The 20132-nt window shown below is 37.3% G+C and overlaps 1 protein-coding gene across 1 annotated transcript; it reads right to left on the reverse strand.

The window, feature by feature from the left end:
• Positions 1 to 608: 608 nt before the first annotated feature.
• Positions 609 to 19818, reverse strand: LOC130570746 (clustered mitochondria protein homolog). Its single transcript, XM_057361177.1, has 26 exons — positions 17549 to 19818; positions 17222 to 17406; positions 15292 to 15463; positions 13348 to 13491; positions 13080 to 13207; positions 12837 to 12991; positions 12630 to 12755; positions 12292 to 12439; positions 12119 to 12211; positions 11236 to 11630; positions 10866 to 11165; positions 9397 to 9668; positions 8748 to 8848; positions 8495 to 8647; positions 8315 to 8377; positions 7763 to 8001; positions 7608 to 7692; positions 7291 to 7447; positions 5745 to 5884; positions 5577 to 5657; positions 5293 to 5418; positions 5081 to 5202; positions 4887 to 4980; positions 4535 to 4669; positions 4364 to 4437; positions 609 to 1754 (listed from the first exon to the last, which is right to left on the reverse strand). The coding sequence occupies exons 1-26, from the start codon at positions 18798 to 18800 to the stop codon at positions 1610 to 1612; spliced, it is 5085 nt and encodes a 1694-aa protein (XP_057217160.1). The 5' UTR covers positions 18801 to 19818; the 3' UTR covers positions 609 to 1609.
• Positions 19819 to 20132: the final 314 nt, after the last annotated feature.

Consider the following 20132-nt stretch of genomic DNA (forward strand, 5'->3'; position numbering starts at 1 on the left):
ATCATAACCTTCAGATGACACTGCGGACGAGTCGCGTTTCACATCGAATTAAATCGGTAATTTATAGGCTATATGTCAGCAGGCTATTTGTGATTATTAAAATATAGTAGACCTTTCAAATATCAATAATTAATTATTTGAAAAAGGCAAAAATGAACCATATGCAATTTGTTGTAAAATCATAATAACGAAATTGCGGTGTTTTCACTAAAGTAACCATAGTTTAAACTTGGTATTTGTAGTAAAACCATGTTTTTTATGGTAATAAATCAAACAAAAAACAAAGGAACAAACAAAAAATAAAACTACACTATTAGTAGGCTATAATAAAACCATAAACCACATATTTTTTATTTTTCATATGTTTAATATGTGGGTTTATTATATTACCATATAGCATTAAACAACCAGAGCTGTTTTGCAAAATAACAAAGTACCAAGAAACACAATACTACCCATTTATTATTATTGTTGTTTTTTTAAAATGATTATAATGAACAATTATTACATATAATAAATGTAATGCATACAACAATATTAATATACAATATATGAGTATATACATATATGTTAATAAATAGCCTATAATTAATAATAATTAGACTATTTTAAATGTAAATAGCCTGTTGTATAGTCAACATCATAAATAAACAATCTGCATGCAGAAAATGAAAAAAAATTGAAGATCTTATGTGGATGGCTGAACGTCTGAAGTAATGAATCTGCCTCTCTTATGTGTGCAATTGCTCATAGACAGTGAGGCATGCAGAATGAATTTACATAACCACACATAATTGCATTTCTACTTAAGATGTAAATAAGATAAATGACTAAGAAGAATTAATGAAAGTAAACTTTCTCTGATTTTGATGCAAATACATAAAGAAGAGACCACTGTGAGATTCAACTGTGTTTAGCTTTATTTGTGTTGGCACTTTCACAAAGCATTTAGTCACAATGCAATAATTTATTTCTTGGCCTACATTGCATAAAATCAAGCCAAAGTCAGTGAAGTATGAAATGCATGCATTAGCCCTCTTAACAAGTATCTCCGTGGCCCTTGTACATATAGGGGCATTTTCCAGGACAGAGTTTAAGCCTAGTCATAGACTAATTTACATGTTATGGGTGTCTTGATAGAATACAACTTGCACTGACATTTCTTAAAATATATCATTGCAATTGTTTTGTCTCAAGATGCACACGTTTTTTTGTAAAGTGTGTTTTTAAAAACAATTTAAATATCCTAATTTAACTAAATCCTAGTCCTGGCTCAAGATAATCCCTGTCTGGGAAACCGCCCCACAGAGTGCATTCAAAACAGACAAACATGAATTAAGACATAAACCTCAGAGAGTCAGGTATATAAATGTGCAAAACCTTTAGCTCATGCTTTTTAAAGGCTGTGCTGTACTATCTTCGACATCTATAGAGTTTCAAAGTCATCAAAAACTTTAAGGACATCCGGCATGTAGAGTACAGTTTGCTTATGCCTTTTCTATTTTTATATTGTATAACAATATGTCTTAACCTTAGAAAAGTACTAATTATTTGGAGATACATTCGGATATTGTTCACTTTTGTGAATACAGTCTTAAATTACTAAGCATTAGTCCTCTTGAGTCATAGCCTGCAATGTGCCATGGTGCTCAGACGAGTCCTGCAGATCCTCCATTGACTGAGCATCATGTTGGAGTTTATGCAGCTGTGTTGTTTTCTGAGTGTCGGTCCTGAGTTTCTCAAGGTCGCTGTTACTTCAGGGACATAAAATGGATGAAAGTCAAAAAAGTGATGTAAGGAGAGTCTGAGAAAGCAAAGAGGGACCATAGACAACGACAAAATGGATAACAACAATGTTTCTTGTACCGCAGTCTTACTTCAACTTTGGCCCTGTGTACTCTGTGGAAAATGAACCCCCTTAAACATGTTTTCATACTTTTACTAGTTCCATGTTTCTACTAACAATGTACATCAGAGGCTATCCTGACAAATACATGCTGCGTCCCAATTCGCCTACTTATACTATGCACTAAAAGTATGTTCTGTTTTTGTTATGGAAAAGTTTATACATTTTAGTGTGTAGCAAAACAATATGCACACATTGGGACATACTAACAGGAAACGCAAGTGGCCGTTGTTGCCTAGACAACATTGTGGCCATTAACAGTCACACACATCAAAATACAGCTCATCTTTACATTTAAGTATTTATTCATTCATTGTTTCATATGTAATGTCAACTCTGTGCTTATATTTATTAATTTAGTGAGGCATCAGTTATTTAAAGGGGTGGTGCAACGGTGTGTCATGCATTCTGACTTCTTTACAATGTTAAACGTGCTGTCTTCTCATGCTTAACATGGTCAAAAAACAATTTGGGTGTATTACGTAGTATTTCTGTGCTCGACACACTCCCCCAGCGATCGTACAGGTTTCGGAAAGTTTTTTTTTTTTGAAAAATATAAAACGTAATATTTCGTAACAATTTTTCTTAGTTCCTTATTGGACAATTCTTCCGGAAAAGCACGCGGCAGCAAAGATAGCAGGAGAAGGAGCATGCGCAGACGGCACTTTCACTTGTGTGCAGGAGAGAGGGAAAGAGAGAGAGCATACGTTCGCGAAGTTCAGGTGTTTGTTTGTTCACTGCATTTGGTTGATGAATGTTATATAAACGGTGGATATAATGCTGGATTTGGAGATCGTTTGAAACTGATATAGGGAGCCGTCCCAGCGCTAAAAGATGCCGGACATTAACCGCATGCGGTGAGTGAAACTGATGTCTGTGTTTTGTTGGCAATGGGTGCGCATGTGCTTTAGTTCAGCCTACCCCTTCCCCCCCACACGCGCCATATGCTTTCGGAAAATATCGTACAGCTGTATCTATCTTTTATAAATGTGATCAAACTAAATACTCTTCGAAGATACGAAGTATGCAATACTACTCTATAGGTACTCAAGATTAATATGACATTGGCAGAAACCATGTGTGTTAGGGCCACTTAAATTTTATTAATGCAGTGGAGCGGCACTTAACTCCTACTCTCGGTGAGTTGTGGGTAATATATTAGCCATTAGAGTGTGCATCATTCTGCACTTCGAATTTCTACCGGAAGTAGTAGACCATCCGGGAATCTTTGGAATACTCTTTTCAACATACTACGATTTGGGACATACTAATTCTATTTTCGAATACTATTAGGACAGATAGTGTGCGAATTTGGATGCTTTTTTGCTAATGCACATTCCACCACACCTCAAACTACACAGCTGTGGTCAAAATGTCTTTGCTTTTTTATTCAAATATAAGATGTTATTCTCAAATGTTAATAAAAATTATATATACCGATATATCAATAACTGATACATTTGAAGTCAATATATGCTTTATATCAGGCAAGCTTTTTGTTTTTCTATGCATTGTTTGTATATTCAAATAAAACCCATATTCCCTATGTTGTAGTTTGCCGTTTTGCCAAATATTTTGTCCAATAAATATGTTAAATGTTTTGTCCATTACTATGTACATATTATGATGGTTTAAATTAATCTGACAGGAAATGAAAAGTATGTATTGTACAAATATGCCCATATCCCAACCCCTCACCTTTTATACATCACTTTTACCATTCTGTATATTTTTTTGATCATGTGCAGTGGACAGTATTGGGTGTAACTAGTTACTAAGGAATTAGTTACTGTTACGTTTCTCTTGAACAAGTAAAGTAAGGGATTACTCTTGTTTTTTCTGTAATTAAACTAAATACTTTGTGTAATATATTGTATGTGTGTGCAATAGTGGAACTGACATCAAAATTCAAAGTCTAACTTAAAAATCTGCGTTTTAATGTATAATTCTTACATTTTTAATACTTTGGTCTGTTAATCATACTACTTTATGTAGTTTTATATTATTTATTTGAATGAACTAAAAGAGCCGTTTCATGTCTATCCATGAAATCAATTCTAACCAAGGTTTACATTTAGTCATTTAGCAGGTTAATGTAGGATATAGAAAGTAATTAGTAATTAAATACTTTTTGGAGAGAGTAATTTGTACAGTAATCTAATTACACTATTGAATATGTAATTAGTAACTAGTAATTAATTACTTTTTCAGAGTAACTTACCCAACACTGGCAGTGGATAATTTAATCAAATAAATAAAAGACTGGAGATGCAGAATCAAGTTTAGAGATATTATTTTGTCTCTTAAAAAACTTTATTAGGTGAGTGAGAGACATTCAAATCCATTCTTCCTGGGCCAGAGTGACGGTAACACTTCCATTGCATTCAAAACCCTATTTTCAACCTCTACGAGATATTTAAGTTCACTTGAGATCTTACTATAAAGCTTATTTCTTACCTGAGAGGAATAAGGACAATGCCAGTGACAAGATTTAGTTGCTCCACTATCCAGACGCGACTTGGAGCATTTAGCTATATGAGGAGACAACAGAGTCACAGATAGCATCATTAATCACTGTAATCTAATAAGTGTACATCCACTGAGACACAGACTGGATGCAGTACTAACATTAAGCGGAGCAATATTAGGGTCTGAGCCAGTTCTGTAGAGCCAGTTCATAGTTTTCTGCAGAATCACAGCCTGATGTGTGAGATGTTTCAGGTATTCTGAACTTTCCCGTGTCTTCTCGTGAGCCTCTCCTACCTATTGAAGAGAATATCCGTTCAAGGGGATCGAAATGCATCAGAATGTTAACAATATAAACATAATAATTCAATATAAATCATGTCCCATAAACAAACCTGTATTTGGACAATTCCAGCGTTATGGATGTGACATAAAAACGCTCAGAGAATGCATTTGGTAAAACCTTTTTGAAGGTTGACATTTTCACGGAATTGCCCATTTACAGTAGGCCTACCTGTTTCTTGTATATGCCATAGCGCTCCTTTTCATGCCTCAACGCGGCACGGAAATCTCCTTTACTCTCATTCACCCTTGCTAATAAGTGGTGACTGTGGAGGGGAGAATATAAACACATTCATTTATATAAGGTTCAGGTTTAGATTTATGTGTATGTGGTTACATCTATCACAAAGTTTGTGTGTGTTCAACCTTTGTGCCAGTTTAAGAGATGATGATCCTTGGTATTTGGAGGTCAGGATAAAAGCGTTCTCCAGGAACTTGAGCGCAAGATCACAGGCCATCATACTGTGCAGTATAAGACCTATCTTGTTCTGTACCGTGGATGAAACAAAACACCTTATCTATTTTTACACTACATTTTTTTCAACGTCACTGTGTATTACCATTATTTTATAACTCACGTCTAATAAAGCCATCTCAGGATGGTCCTCTCCACACACCAGGAGCATCAGGTAGCGAGCTCGGTACAGCAATCGTAAAGCAGTCGCTGTCTGCCCAACAGCAAAACAATAAAGCCCAAGGCTCCTCTACACCAACAGAAAACACATCCAAATAAATAAAAAACAAATGTTTTTCTATAGGCTACTTTGCATGTATACACCATGGGATTCAAACTCATGACCTTGCTAGTGTCTTATTCTACAAGCTATGCAACAGGAACTAGAAACTAAGTTAATGTACTCACATATTCCTGTATAGTGTTTGGATGCTCGATCCCCAGAACTCTCTCACTGATCAGTACCGCCCTCTGCTGGTGACTGAGGGACTATCAGCACATATGCAAAGTATTACAAATCAAAGGGATCCAGACATAAAGTCTGTATGTAATGTAATGCACTAGTGTAGGTAATACCTCAGCGTAGTCTCCGAGGATGTAGTGAATCCGTCCCAGCAGCCGCAGACACACACAGACATCCTGATGCAGAGCTCCATACACATTAGTGAAGAGACCCAGAGCCTGACTTATTAACTCACAGCCCTCCTTCAGACAACCTGGTGATATAAGTGTGTATATCGAAAGACTTGAATGGATTCTTATTATTTATTGAAAATATAGCGTTTCTCATTTGCATTTTAGTGTATTCAAATATCACATCATAATCTTGTACTACAACAAAACAAATTCACTGTGTATACTGTATTTGAACAAATGTGAATGCAAATGAGATTTGACAGCTCCAGAGATGTTTAACTTGGTCAATGACAAAATACGCTTCTAAATACGCTTTTCTAATCATTTCAAAGGGAAGTAATGAATATTTTTGAGTCCGAAAGAAGTTTTGTTTGTTGAATAACATTTCAACACACGTAAATGCATTTTTTCCACAGGTTTTTTTGCCTTCCCTACTCAAAAAAATGTCAGGTGGTACAACCACATTTTTGTACATTTTTATCAATGCACTAAATGACTTTTGAAACTAACATTTAAGAACATCCAAATTGTCTGACAAATGTTTTTCATTTATCTCGGCATCGTTAGAACGACTGATATTTGGAAAATTTGTTTATACTAAGGTTTTGAATATGACATAATGCCAAACAATGTCTTATTTTGAATTTTAATATTTTAAACACCATTTTTAATAGTTGCCTTAATCTGCTCTGTTTTACGGACAGTTGCCATTTCATAAGTTTAAGATACCAAAACATAAATTTATATTTATTATCAATATTATTAATTATTATTAAATAATGTAATTATTTAATAGAATAGAATTTAATTAATTTATAGAATAAAGTGACATCAAAGTCCGTTTACGGAAGTCGTGCCACTCGGCGGCCATGTTTGCAACACCTCTGGGCAGCTATTTATGTCATAGTCCACAGTCCTATCTACTTGAATGGGGGAAGGCAGATATTTTTTAAATCGCTGGCAAAAATAACAATTAAACAGCATATTTCAGAACAATAATTAAACCTGACATGAACTGTATCATAACCTTGGTTTGCTATGCTTAAATTAAAAAAGCATCTTTTTCGAGGTTGCCTTATCTACTGCGACTGCGCTCAGGCTAGCAAGCGCCTCACGAAAGCCCCGCCCCAGAGTATCGTCAGTCTTTATTGATTGATGATTGGCTCGTTTTACTGGAAGGCGGGACTTCTTTCGCTAGAGCGTTGCGTTTCATTGTAACGGCAGTGGCGCATTTGTTAATATTAATATCAGTTAGTGACATGTCATAATGCCCCCAGACACAAAAATATCACGTCATTGACCCAACTGCACAAGTTGCTATTACTATAAAAACAATAAAAGTTTATATGAGACAATGTTGCAATCTGTTGTGTTGTGTCCCTGGACATCTGATAAGTATACAAGTAACGTGGTTAGAGAAATGATCTTGGATAGAAAACAGTTGACCGTTGTTTACCATTATACAGTTATGACTAAGGATCCTCACCTTGCTGTACCTTTGACTGACCACAACGCAGAAGATGAAGGGCATCACTGGCCCTTGGTGTGATGTGCTTCACTACAGGGAAAATATTCAGGATGTCCTCCTCAGTGAACACTGCTCTGTTCACAGTATTCTCAAAGTTATACTCTCTTAAAAGAATCTGAAAGAAGAGACCAGAAACACACATTCTGTAAAACATTCTTAACTGTAACCATTGACAGCCCCTTAAAAAGGGAGAAAAAACACAGCCATACTCCCAAAATCAGACTGGTTGATAGGAATGTTGTTCCATGGTTAACGATGAATGCAACCCGACATACCTGAATGCCCGTTTTGATGGCAATCTCTCTGAGCAACGTGGTTCTCTGTAAACGGCATTTCTCCACGGCTTCCTTCACACTTCCACTGCCAGACGGAGACGTCACAACGTCAGATCACAGCACAACAGTTTGTCTTCACAGATCACCACACTCACCATGGCATGACGTAATGGTAGTACTCCTGAGATTCAGCTCCGATGGCTTTCCAGAGGTCACACGGAGTGAGGTTGGTCCAGGCCGTGATGGTTTCGCCCATTTTTGGGCGACTCCGCCTCCTCCTGCATCTGGAAGCCCACCTGTCGTTCAGTTGGATGACCCCGGCGTCGGCGAATGAGCTCAGGAAGCAGTTGAGGAAATGGCTGACGGATGAAGAGAGCGCAGATGGTTCCACTGCCTGGGGTAAAGTATCCAAAAAGTATCAAGATATGTAAGCTGTGGATTATCCCGCTTATACCATGGTCATTTGCCAAGTTAAATCTTTTATTGATGTTTACAGTGAAATTTTAGATCAAGCAGGTGAAAATTACAGTGATTTTGTCAGTTAAATTTCAAATGTAATCAAACTTACTGGCGCTACCTGTACCTGTAAAGGGTTTTAATGCACACCTTCCAGCCAATCAGAATCGAGTATTCAAAAACACCATGGTATAAATGATCGATATCCTGCAGAGCATTACACTGTAAACAACACAAGCAAAAATTCTTACCAGAAGATACGTCTTAAAGAGATGTTTCGCACATCTGGTGATCAGCTCACACAATGCAACTCTCTGCAAAAGGTTGAAAAATAAGACTTTTTGTCTGGTTGTACAGTTTTCATTAGAAGGCCGGATTCGAATCTTATTTTTGGCCACGCCCTTGTGATTGAGCAGTAAATACACACTCACATATACATGATCAAGTCTTTCTTTCTGAGGTATCTTCTCAATATACTCAAGCACAGTGCCCAGGTAGCGAATATTGATGCCGTGCTGATGCAGCCCCTCTGTCAACGTCATGCCATCCATAGGCATTGCTCTGTGGTCAAGGCAACTCTTAGCCTGAACAAAAGACACAAGAGCGATGTCTGTCTGCCTGTGTTCAGACAAAGAAAGGTGGTAGTATCCATCCATTTTATCTTTGTAATTAATACAAACTTACAAAAGCTGGGATTTGATTGGATAACAGGAATTCTGCAGCATCCTTTAGTTGCCGTTTCTGTTTCTGAATATCTTCTGCACTTTCCTTGGGAAAACGTACACCTGTTCAGAATATAACAACATTAAAGGCTGTCACACAAAGTCTTTTTTAAAGCGATAGTTCACCCAAAAATAAAACATTCTGTCATCATTTCTTCACCCTCTTGTCATTTTAAACCTGTACGACTTTCTTTCTTCTGCAGAACACAAAAGAAGATATTTTGAAGAATGTTGGTAACCGAACTGCAAAGGCACCCATTGATTTCCATTGGTTTTGTGTCCGTACAATAGAAGTGAATCGGTGCCGCTGTTCGGTTACCAACATTCTTCAAAATATCTTCTTTTGTGTTCTGCAGAAGAAAGAAAGTCACACAGGTTTGGGGGTAAAAATTTTTTTAGGTGGACTATCCCTTTAGGTAAGCGTTACGTATGAACAATACATGGACAAGACAATTCCAAATTATATTAAGTCTTCTAAGGCAAAAACTATACGAAGGCCACGACTAAATAGTATGAAAACCCATATACAGTAGATAGTAATATTCATATTTAATTCACAGAAGCAGTAAGGTGAAACCGAATAAAATGGATAATTATGGTAACAAACCCACCTGAACAGAACACATTTGGATTGAAATGAATATCAAAAGTATTCCTGAGAGAGGAGAAGATATGCTTGATTGAAGATTCCAGCTGGATGTTGTGGACAGACATAGGCTGTGGTGTATGGTGTTCCGCATCAGGGTCTGAGCGAGTGACAGCTGTTATGGGATGCTGAGGGGATGCAGTTGAATTGCTCTTTATTGGAGATGTGCCAAGAGGTTTGTTGATTTCTTTGTTATGCTCTGGACTTTGGGAGACTGTCTCTATAAATATCTGGTATCTGAAATGACAAACAAATAATTATTTGGACTATATAGGAGCTTTACTCATATATATCTAAACGGTCTGATCACTACATCAGGAAAACCTGTCTGGGACATATTTCAACACAAAAATATAAAAATGCTTTTAAGTATTTTTAAAACTTGGAGAATTTATGTAATCCTATGAATCACCACTAAGAATAATTAGATGTAATTGTTCACATTACAATGACAAGAATGCAAGAATACACCAACACTAAGATAGCAAAACCAGTCATAACTTTCATTGCATCTTTGGGGTGAAATGCAATGTCCTCAGCAGGTTTAATGAGATTCTCTGTTAAAAAAAATCACTAAATGTTTAAGTAAATTTTACTAAAGTTACAATCAAATTGGCTTTACAATTCATTTTAAATGACTATTTTACATTTTTAAACCTTTTACATTACGACAAAATATATTTTACATTACATCAAAATTAGTTAAAGGGGCAGTTTACAATACAAATAACTCACCCTCGGGTCTATATAAATGTCTTTGTTCTGATGAACACAGAGAAAGATATTTGAAAGAATGCTTGTAACCAAACAGTTCTTGGCCATCATTGACTACCATAGTAGGAAAAATGACAATTGTAGTCAAAATGCCCCAGAAGTTTGCTTTCCTACATTCTTTAAAATATCTTTATTTGTGTTCAACAGAGCAAAGTCATGTATAAAGACTACTATGGTAGTCAATGGTGGCCAAGAACTGCTTGGTTACAAGCATTCTTCCAAATATCTATATAAATCTTTATACAGATTCGGAACAACTTGAGGGTGAATAAATGAAGACTGAATTTTTGGGGGGTGAACTGTTCCTTTAAGTCTGGGAAACCGCCCTTTAGGGGTGGTTTCACAGGCAGGGTTTAAGACTAACTTAAATGTTAGAGGTGTCTTGATCGAAAACAACTTAAACGGACATATCTTAGAATATATCAGTGCGATTGTTTTGTCTTGAAATGCACACCTGTCATGCTTTTTGTAAGGTATGTTTTTTAAAACGACATAAATATCCTGATTTAACTAGGCCCTAGTCCTGGTTTAATTTAATCCCTGTCCGGGAAACCTTCCCTTAGTTACATTTTTTTTAAAAAGCTAAAATTTAAAAGGTTTTTACAGTGTATAATGCAGCACTACAATATGCATAAAACAGATAAATGAATAAATGTCCACCTGTGCTCCACAAAGGCCTCAATAAGCTCCTGTCTCAGGCACACCAGGTGATGAGGATGTCGCTTTGGGAAGCCTAGCTGTTGACACACAGGATTTAAATCTTCTCCTTCCACAGGAAGAAAATTCAGGTCAGGCGGGAAAGTAAAAATAAGATCGAGGATGTATCGACGACCATCGTTACCCACAATGCCCTTGTGCTCCACCGAGGAACACAACTCTACCGGTGTATCATCTTTGTTTAGCACGAGTTGACGTTGCACTCTCAGTTTCTTACTGGGCTTGTCAAGCAGCTCCAGATACCTAAAAAAATACCATTATTCATTTCATCTTTACATATTTTTAATTTCTACAAGGTCAAAATCTGTTTTACCTGTTGTCAGAAACCACAGTCTTGCCAAAGTCAATGGAGCCATAGACAACACTTTGTTCTCTGTCACGCTCCAGAATCCCTGGCACGATGGTCTGGGCGGTGACACGGTAGCCACGGTAATCCACCACTGCTGTGCCGAGAAGGTACAGGCCTTCTTGATCCACTGCCCAGTACGCCCTCACGCCATTCAGGTCGAGAACGGGGGCGGCATGGGCGGCAGCCTCTCCTCCCAGATCTCTGTATTGGTCGTGTTCGTCAAAGGCGAAGCTGAAGAAAATGTTGCTCCAGATGAATATCTGCTGCCGCTGTTCTTCACTGGGGTTGATGGGCATCACGTTCCCGTCGATCACTCCCATGGCTCCCCGCGCCGCTGTGCTCACAAAATCACTGTTAGCCTGATAAAGTCAGATAAAATATATCCTTTTAATTTGATTAATAAAGCTTTCAGAATCAATAAGAGTTTTTAGGAAGCTTTTGGTGCTTTAAAGGGACAGTTCACCCAAAAATAAAAATTCTGTCATCATTTATTCACCCTCATGTCTTTCAAAACCTGTATATGACTCTTTCTACTGTGGAACACAAAAGAAGATATTTTGAGAAATGTCTCAGTGGTTTTGTGTCCATACAATGGAAGTCAATGGGGGGCAATGCTGTCTAGTTACCAACATTCTTCAAAATCTCTTCTTTTGTGTTCTGCAGAAGAACGTAAGTCAAACAGGGTTGAAATGATGGGGGAAACTTTTTGTTTGTTTAAACAACCCAAAAGCCAATACATCACAACCTACAATGTAACATCGACATTGTTTTTTATATTTTTTCATGAAACCATATAGCCAACTTACAAAGAAGTGTTGACAACTAACAACATTATAGGTAAAGACACCTTAAACACAGCTCGATCCCTCATCAGACGATCGGTCAGGTTCTTTCTAGGAAGCTCTCTTGTGCTCTGAAGTTCTTCATTCCAGTCACAAGCCTGTGTTTATCACACACAAATCCATCAAGATCTACTCATTTAACTCACTCGTGTCGGGACTTATTCCAAACAAAGTGTACCTGTCCAGGCAGATGTTCTTCATAACCCGTGCGGAAGAAGCTGGCGTCCTCTGCTCGAACACAGTCCATCGTGTGATCAAGGGCTGGAGCGGTCCAGCTGAACACTTGGAACGGTGTGGCAATCCTTTCAAAGGGGTGTGTGCTCCCTCTAAAACAAAAAACATGAGTCATTTTTAGTGTGAAAGGTAATTGGCCACTACGATGGTCAACATAGTGTTTGACCTTAAGCAAAGTGTTTTTAATTGTTGAAAATGAGCAAACTTTTGACACAGTACTCATAATTTACACGAAGTACAATTTCTCTGTATTCTTTATATCCCTTTAGGGAATTCACTTACCTCTTTTTTAGCAAGGCACTGAAATTCTTCTTAAAACCGGGACTGATCTGAACCAGGAGATCCAGTAGAGCATGACTAAGCATGCTGGGATTGGCCGGCTTTGGATTAAAGCTGTAAGCCGTAGACCTGTGATAAAGAGACTTTCGAATAAATTTCGAAGTATTTGAAACAGTTTTTATTTCATTTGAAAGTACAGCTGTAACTCACTGATTTACGTAGAACCCTCGAGTCGATGCGGTTACACTAAAGTGTCTGTCTTCCATGGTCACCACACTGAGATACATTAGGTCTCCGTGCATCTTTCGGTTTCCAGGAGGGGGATTCCAGCTACTCATGGTCAGGACCTTCAGGCACTCTGTGAACTGATGAAAAGAAAAATCCAATGCTATATTCTTCATATTAGGAAATGCATGAAATTTTAGTTCACACTTTTTGCAATTACCGTCCTACCTTTCCAAAGTTAGCCGGAAGTTGCAGGGGCACCAGCAAACGTTTCTCACAACCTGGAAGAATGTGCTCCGGAGGGCTGCAACCTGCATACTTCAGACCATCGCTTTTTCTCTTAGGCATGCTGCCCTCTAAGAAATAAAGTAAATTAAAAATAATATCTACCAATCTGGTTAAAAAGAGATTCTTTTACATTTATCATGTGGTGGACACTTTATAGGAGTTTATAGGACTCGTGAATTAAAGGTGCATCTTCTGTTTGCCATCTTACCTTCCATCCGATCCTCAATGAAATAGCTGAGAAAAGATGGTGAGCTCCCTTCCACTCCATTGTAGCCGTCGGTGATGTCCAGACTCTTGAGAAGCTCTCTGATGTGGCGGAGATGGATACGCACTTCTCGAACGGTGTATGGCTCTTTTTGTTTAAAGAAAAGTGGGGAGATTTATCATCATAAATAAGAACTTTGATAGCGATATACAGCCGCGGAAAAAAATTATGAGACCATTCCAAATTTTTATTTTTTCAGCATTTCTAGATGTATTGTGTCCATTCCAGTCCAGTGTTTCAACAAAATCAAACCTCTGGAGTGACACAAAGTCATCCAACAGCAATGTGAAAGATTGACAGCATGACGAGACGCATGAAAACTGTGATAAAAATCCAGGTTATCAAATAAAAAATACTTCACCTAAATTTTGAACTTTACCTAAATACATACTGTTGTATTGCTTAAAAGTGAATATAAACTTGTTTTTTTTTGCAGTATTTGAGGTCTGAAAAAATATAGAGCATCTTTTCTGTTATTTTGACCTGTTTCTCCAGTTTTCATTTTCTGCAAATAAATGCAAATAGAAACAAGATTTTTATTTGAAATTTGGGAGGAATATTATTGGTAGTTCACAGAATGAAACAAAAACATTCATTTGACCTTAACACATACTATAACTAGTAAATTCAGAAAAACTGAAAATAATTTTGAAATGGTCTCTTCATCTGTATACTGATATTAACTGAGATGTTTGATACTGTTATATTGTATAGGCCAGGGGTCTTCAACGTTTTATCGGGGGAAGGACCCCTTAGATGAAAGATGCATGGAGCAGGGACCCCCGTATAATAAATGTGTAAACGGAGCTATTTAAATAGAAACAACCCTATTGTCACAGCAATATTATGTTAAGACATTACATTAGCACTATTATGTTATTGTTGCACATAGGCTAAATACTTTTCTGTGTATTATTTTTGTTTTTAATATAGATTGCTTGATTATTTTAAGGGATTTGCAGCATCAAACATTTTCATTTTACTGTGAGATGGACAATTAAACATTTATTTGAACCTTAGTTTTTATTAAGGCTTCAATGAGATGACTGGTATAAAGTTGGTTTGACGTTGGACGTTCGATAGTCTGAATTTAGGGTCCGTCTCCAAAGTTACAAAGTCTACACATTAATATACACGTTTCTAACTTCAATACTATTTAAAGGAATGACTTAGTCACAAAACCCGCTGTACAGTGTTCATGTGGGTGTCACCACTGCAGTTCACAGCATTGATGATATGTAATTTTTGTGTCATCACATTTAGAGAATTATTGATTTTCGTATGCTTAGCTTTCTCGAGTAAACTAAATTTATCATGTTTTATTTTTGTTAATCACTCATTTGGTTAGTTAACGTTTTTTTGACAGCTAGATGGTTCCAGAGCCACGCGTTACTTTGGGTTAAGAATTATTTACATGTGAATCAAAATGTGAATTTAATTTTCAACTTAATTGTTTTTTCTTTTTTAGTTTTTATTTATTTAAGTGTGTTAATTGATTTATTATTTTTATTTCTTATAGTTTACAGTTATGTTTATCTAAATTTATAAACATAACTGACAAGGGCCCCCACAAAGGTTTGCTTAGGGCCCCCAGACGTCTAGGATCGGCACTGGCATCATATCAGACTAAGGAGAGCAACATGATGCAACGAGTCCTCGTTATTTTCTGGGCAACTTGTTTGACGTGCACCTACACGGCAGATTAAAGAGAACATTGATTGTAATATTTCTGCCTTACATTTTTTACAAAAAGTTGCCTGTGAGTAAACAACAATTAGTGGACCCCTTGCAGTTCCACCGTGGACTCCCGGTTGAAGACCCCTGGTATAGCCTATGCCTAAATACCTTTATAGAACTGAGAATGTGATTTAGTCTGGCACATTTTACCCTCTACGACCTTCAGAAGCGAGCCCTCTTGAAGGCGAGGTATGGTTCTTAAGTGGGTAAAGTTGTCAACTGTGACTCCATTCAGCTGAAGGGAGAAGCAGGTGCGTCGACAGGTTTCTTCTCGATCCATCAACACCTGCCTGATTTCCTGCACCATTGCTAAAGGCGACACCTTGATCCATACAGATTACCAGATTTAATAGATTAGAAATGTGCTGTATTGACATATACATTAATTTTATTTAATATTTAACACATTAACTAACACGAACTAACAATGGGTAATATAGTTTTTCATCATTTATTAATTTTTGTTAATGTTACTGTAGTTAATGTCAATACAGTTATTCATGTTCAAGTTCATGGTGCATTAACTAATGTTTACAGGTGCGTTTGTTTTTAAAAATGTATTAGTAAAAGCTGAAATTAATAGTGATAGTTCGCCCAAAAATAAAAATTCTGTCATCATTTATTCACATTTTTGTCATTTCAAACCTGTATGACTTACTTTCTACAGCAGAACACAAAATAAAATTAATATTTTAAAATAAAGCACCCATTGACTTACATTGGTTTTGTGTCCATAAAAAAGAAATGAATGGGTGCCGGCATTGTTTGGTTACCAACTTTTGTCAAAACATCTTTTGTGTTCTGTGGATGAAAGAAAGTCAACATCTTCGATACAGTCAGTCACCCTTCTCCAAAAATATGCAAAAAATGTACTTGCAATTTTACTGTATCAACCAGCTTTATGAGGAATCACCCTAAGATGCTTTTTAAACCTTATTTCTTCATTATTTGGTCCAAGTCTTTTTATAAAAATAATATGTTGCCATCTTTTCTTCGAAGCTAATTAAAACATTTAAGTATATGCCATCATCTCAGGCATTTTGTTTGGTTTATAATCCTTTCTCGCATAGGAAACATTATCTAGTTTAAAGGAGCAATGTGGAGATTTTAGCGGCATGTAATGGTGAAGTTGCGAATTGCAACCAACGGCGTACTCCACCCCTCCCTTTCGAAGCACCACGGCAACTGACAACAGGACAAACATGCTGTCACATTTTCGCTTATTTGCCGAAGGAGATAACGTATTTATGAAATGCGTTCTGTAGAGCAGTTTGTCCATTTAGGGCTACTGTAGAAACAACATGGCAACTTCCATGAAGGGGACCCGCGGTGTATGTAGATAGAAATAACTCATTCGAAGGTAAAAAAACATAACGCTTCTTTAGGTCTTTATACACCTCTAAAGACATAGATATGTTTATTATAGGGCTGTCAAACGATTAATCGCATCCAGAATAAAAGTTTGGGTTTACATAATGTATGTCTGTGTACTGTGCATTTTAATTTTGTATTTATAAAAACAGACACATTTATTTAAGAAAAAATAAAATGTTAATATGAATAAACATTTACATATAATTTAAATTATTGGCAAATATAAATAAATACATTTAAACATTTTCTAATTATATACACGTTTGTGTACATGTATGTGTTTATAAATACTAAATTAATATGCACAGTACACAGACATACATTATGTAAACACAGACTTTTATTCTGGATGCGATTAATCGTGATTAATCGTTTGACAGCCCTAGATATTGCATTTCTGTCAATAGATCCTCCAAAAGATTACACATTGGACCTTTGAGCAAAAGCAAAACGCATACTGGCCACATCTAAAAATCTATTTGAAAAACATAAGTTAAAAAAATCTAATTTGGTTTTAAATTTCCTGAGAGCAACGAAAACAATCCTGACTGAGGTTGTCATAAACTCATGCATGCGAATGGGTTAAAATCATGAGAAACATTTGAATTTAAACTAAACTTTTTTAACTTTGTGTGTGCATATATAAAGAACACATTAACAAATTAATGTTTAATTTCAGTTTATGTAAGTATAAGCAGCAGTTCACCTGGAAGTCAGTGGTTTCTGTTCCAGGAGCCTGGATCTTGACTGTGAACCCTGCATCTTCAGATGGGTCCATGTCAGGAATAGCAGGAAGCTCTTGTATCTTGCTTTCACCCTCGACCTGATCTGTCATATCACCTGCATTAGTGTCTAGTACATAACCGTCGAGCACGGTGTCAAATCTGGGTCCTTGTATTTTGAAAAAGAGAAGATTACAAATTAGAAGCTTCTTGGATGAACCCACAAATGTCAAACTCACAAATTTGTTTGATCACAAACACTACAAGTACGCTTATGCCACTAAAGGAGAGCACAAATACCCAACAGATACCTGTAAAGTTCGGAGTGTCTAGAAACAGCTTATCAACCACGAACAGGGTAAAGCGCTCGGTCTGATCCGTCCTCTGTTCCACCTGGGAGACAGCAAGCGATATTTGTTCAGAGTCCCATTGCGTTCGCTCTACTGCTTTCTTTTTCCGTATCAGATCCTCATCCATTAGACGTTCTTCCATCTCACTTATCTGATGGTCTGTCAAGATTAGCTCAGGTGGTGCAGGGTCTTCGGTTTCCACTGTTGTTTGCTTTATATGAGATGTTTGCTTCTCCATCCAGTCAAAATGAGTGGATTTATTCTTTAGAAGATCTTCACTGGTGGCACTTACACGCTCTCTTTTTATAACTCCCATCTCAAACGTCTCCACATTTCGCTCTGGTGTTTCCGGAACATCTGGATCTATAGATTGTTCTTCTTGTGCTGTGAAATGCCAGTTTTGTGCTCGCCTTTGCTTTTCGTGAGGTACAGGACCTTCCCTTAGACCACATGCACGTTCCGTTATCGCGTTTAGATTTGTTTGTGCTGCACTGTTAGGATATTTCTGTCGTTCTTTGCCACATTCTTTTAGTTTATTTTCCGCCAGTAGATCCGTGGTCTTATCCAACATCTCATCCTGTTCTACATATGTGACGTGAGTCCAAACATCATCTCTGTGACTTAAGTCATGTTCAGTCTGTGAAGGGTACGGTCTAGATATGGCATGGTTATTTACATCTTCACGTGTTCCTTGGCTGAGGAAAGTTGAGTCCGTTCCCTGTCCATAAGTACATATTCGGTTTGGATGCAAAGAGGCATTCGGTTGATCTAAAGGTATCAAGTAGAGCGAAGACAGCAGTGGCCATTCATCCTCTCGGGAACGTAAATGATTTGTGCCCTTCTCTGTGAACTCCTGATGAATGACATTTGTGCTTGGCTGGCTCACCGCCCCTCTCTCTCCTCCATTCTGGTTGCTTCTGACACCTCGTGCTTGTCTCCTCGTTGCCAACAGAAGCTCGAAGGGCTGAACTGAGTCTTCTGTACCCAAAGCTGCCCCAATATGACTGCTTAGCACAATGTCAGGGAAGAGAAGGTGATCCTGGTTCAAAACCGGAGATGCCAGCGGGTCAGCTGAGGTCTTTGAAGGAGAGAGGCTTTCTAGGTCACTATTCTCCCTGGAAAGGAGTGGAGATTGCTCCTCGTTCTGGTCGCCACTTGCTCTACCGTGAATAAAATCGGACACCTTGCGGCAGCAATAAACTACGTTTCCCATCTTGCCACCATTTGATTCCAGTTTAAGAGGAGACCCGACTGTAACTTTTTTTTAGGTTTTAAACTAAAGCTGGCAATAAATTGACCTTGACAGCTATATTTGAGCTGTGGACAAGTCTGACAAACAGCTGACATACACAAGTAAGTAGTACCAAGCCTGTGCATCTGTGCAATAACAGAAACATGCCATTATCTATAGATATAAAACAAACATTGGATTTTTGCATCCCAAAATTATGAATCATGTACAGAACTAAATAAGTAGCTTATAGGACCTCCTATCATTGCAGTTGCATAGAGTCAATAATGAAATATACAAATAATTATTATTCCTATATAGTTACAAATAATGCATAATAGTATTAAAAACATGCAAGCATAGCCTCACGGTTCTATTCATAAATCTGCCTCTGGTCCATAACAACGTATCACAATTGCTTTGTAGGATCACAGGAAAGCAAAGCAGCTTTTTCCAAGCACAGACCTCAAACTCTCCAACAAAACGCAATACGATTCTATAGCATCCTCTCCTCTGCCCATCATACTCACCACACGCGTTCATTCCCGGGGGAGGAGTCTCAAAACAGCCCTGTTATACTCGCTATCCTGGGAGATCCCAATTCGTTGCATTGAAGAGAAGAGCAGCAGTACATGACTTAACTTCAAAATCCATTAATTCATGCAAATCAAATGAATCCATTGATAAATGCAAATACATTCAGCAGTTTTCAGTATGCATAGAGTCGAAGATCTCAGCATGTCAACTTCATTTTGCATTCGGGAGAAAAGCTTTGAATCAGATGCTGCTGGCTCTTCTTTATACGACAGGACGCTGCTGCAGTTCCGGTGGAATGCAAACACACTCTGAAGAGCTCGCGCAGGCTGCAAAGTGGGACGACGAGATTATCACAAGAATACTAAAGTCATTTTTAAAGATAGCATTATCGTTGTTTTAAGCGTAGGTTTATCTGTTACTATATCTATTTGTTTTTTCCCCTGCAGGCTTTTTGCTGTTAGACGCTCGCTCACCTTTAGTCGATGCGCATGCGCACACGCGACGACCTGTCATAGCTTTGAAAAAATGACCTTCCTGCGTGTGATATTGTTTTTTTATGAATTATGAAGTAATGTATTACTGTTTTGTTAATATTTCATATTTATTTGTTTTTATTAAGAATTATTAATGTAGGCTATTATTGTTTTTTAATACGTAATGTTTTTTGTATTAAAGGGCAACTTAACTTGGGCTAATATAATTAATCGAGGGATATTTTATATAGAATGGGCTATGCAATTAGCATATGGTTTTATCAAGGTGTGTTCTCTAGAAATC

This window comes from Triplophysa rosa, linkage group LG19 (assembly GCF_024868665.1).
Source record: "Triplophysa rosa linkage group LG19, Trosa_1v2, whole genome shotgun sequence".
Lineage (NCBI taxonomy): Eukaryota > Metazoa > Chordata > Actinopteri > Cypriniformes > Nemacheilidae > Triplophysa > Triplophysa rosa.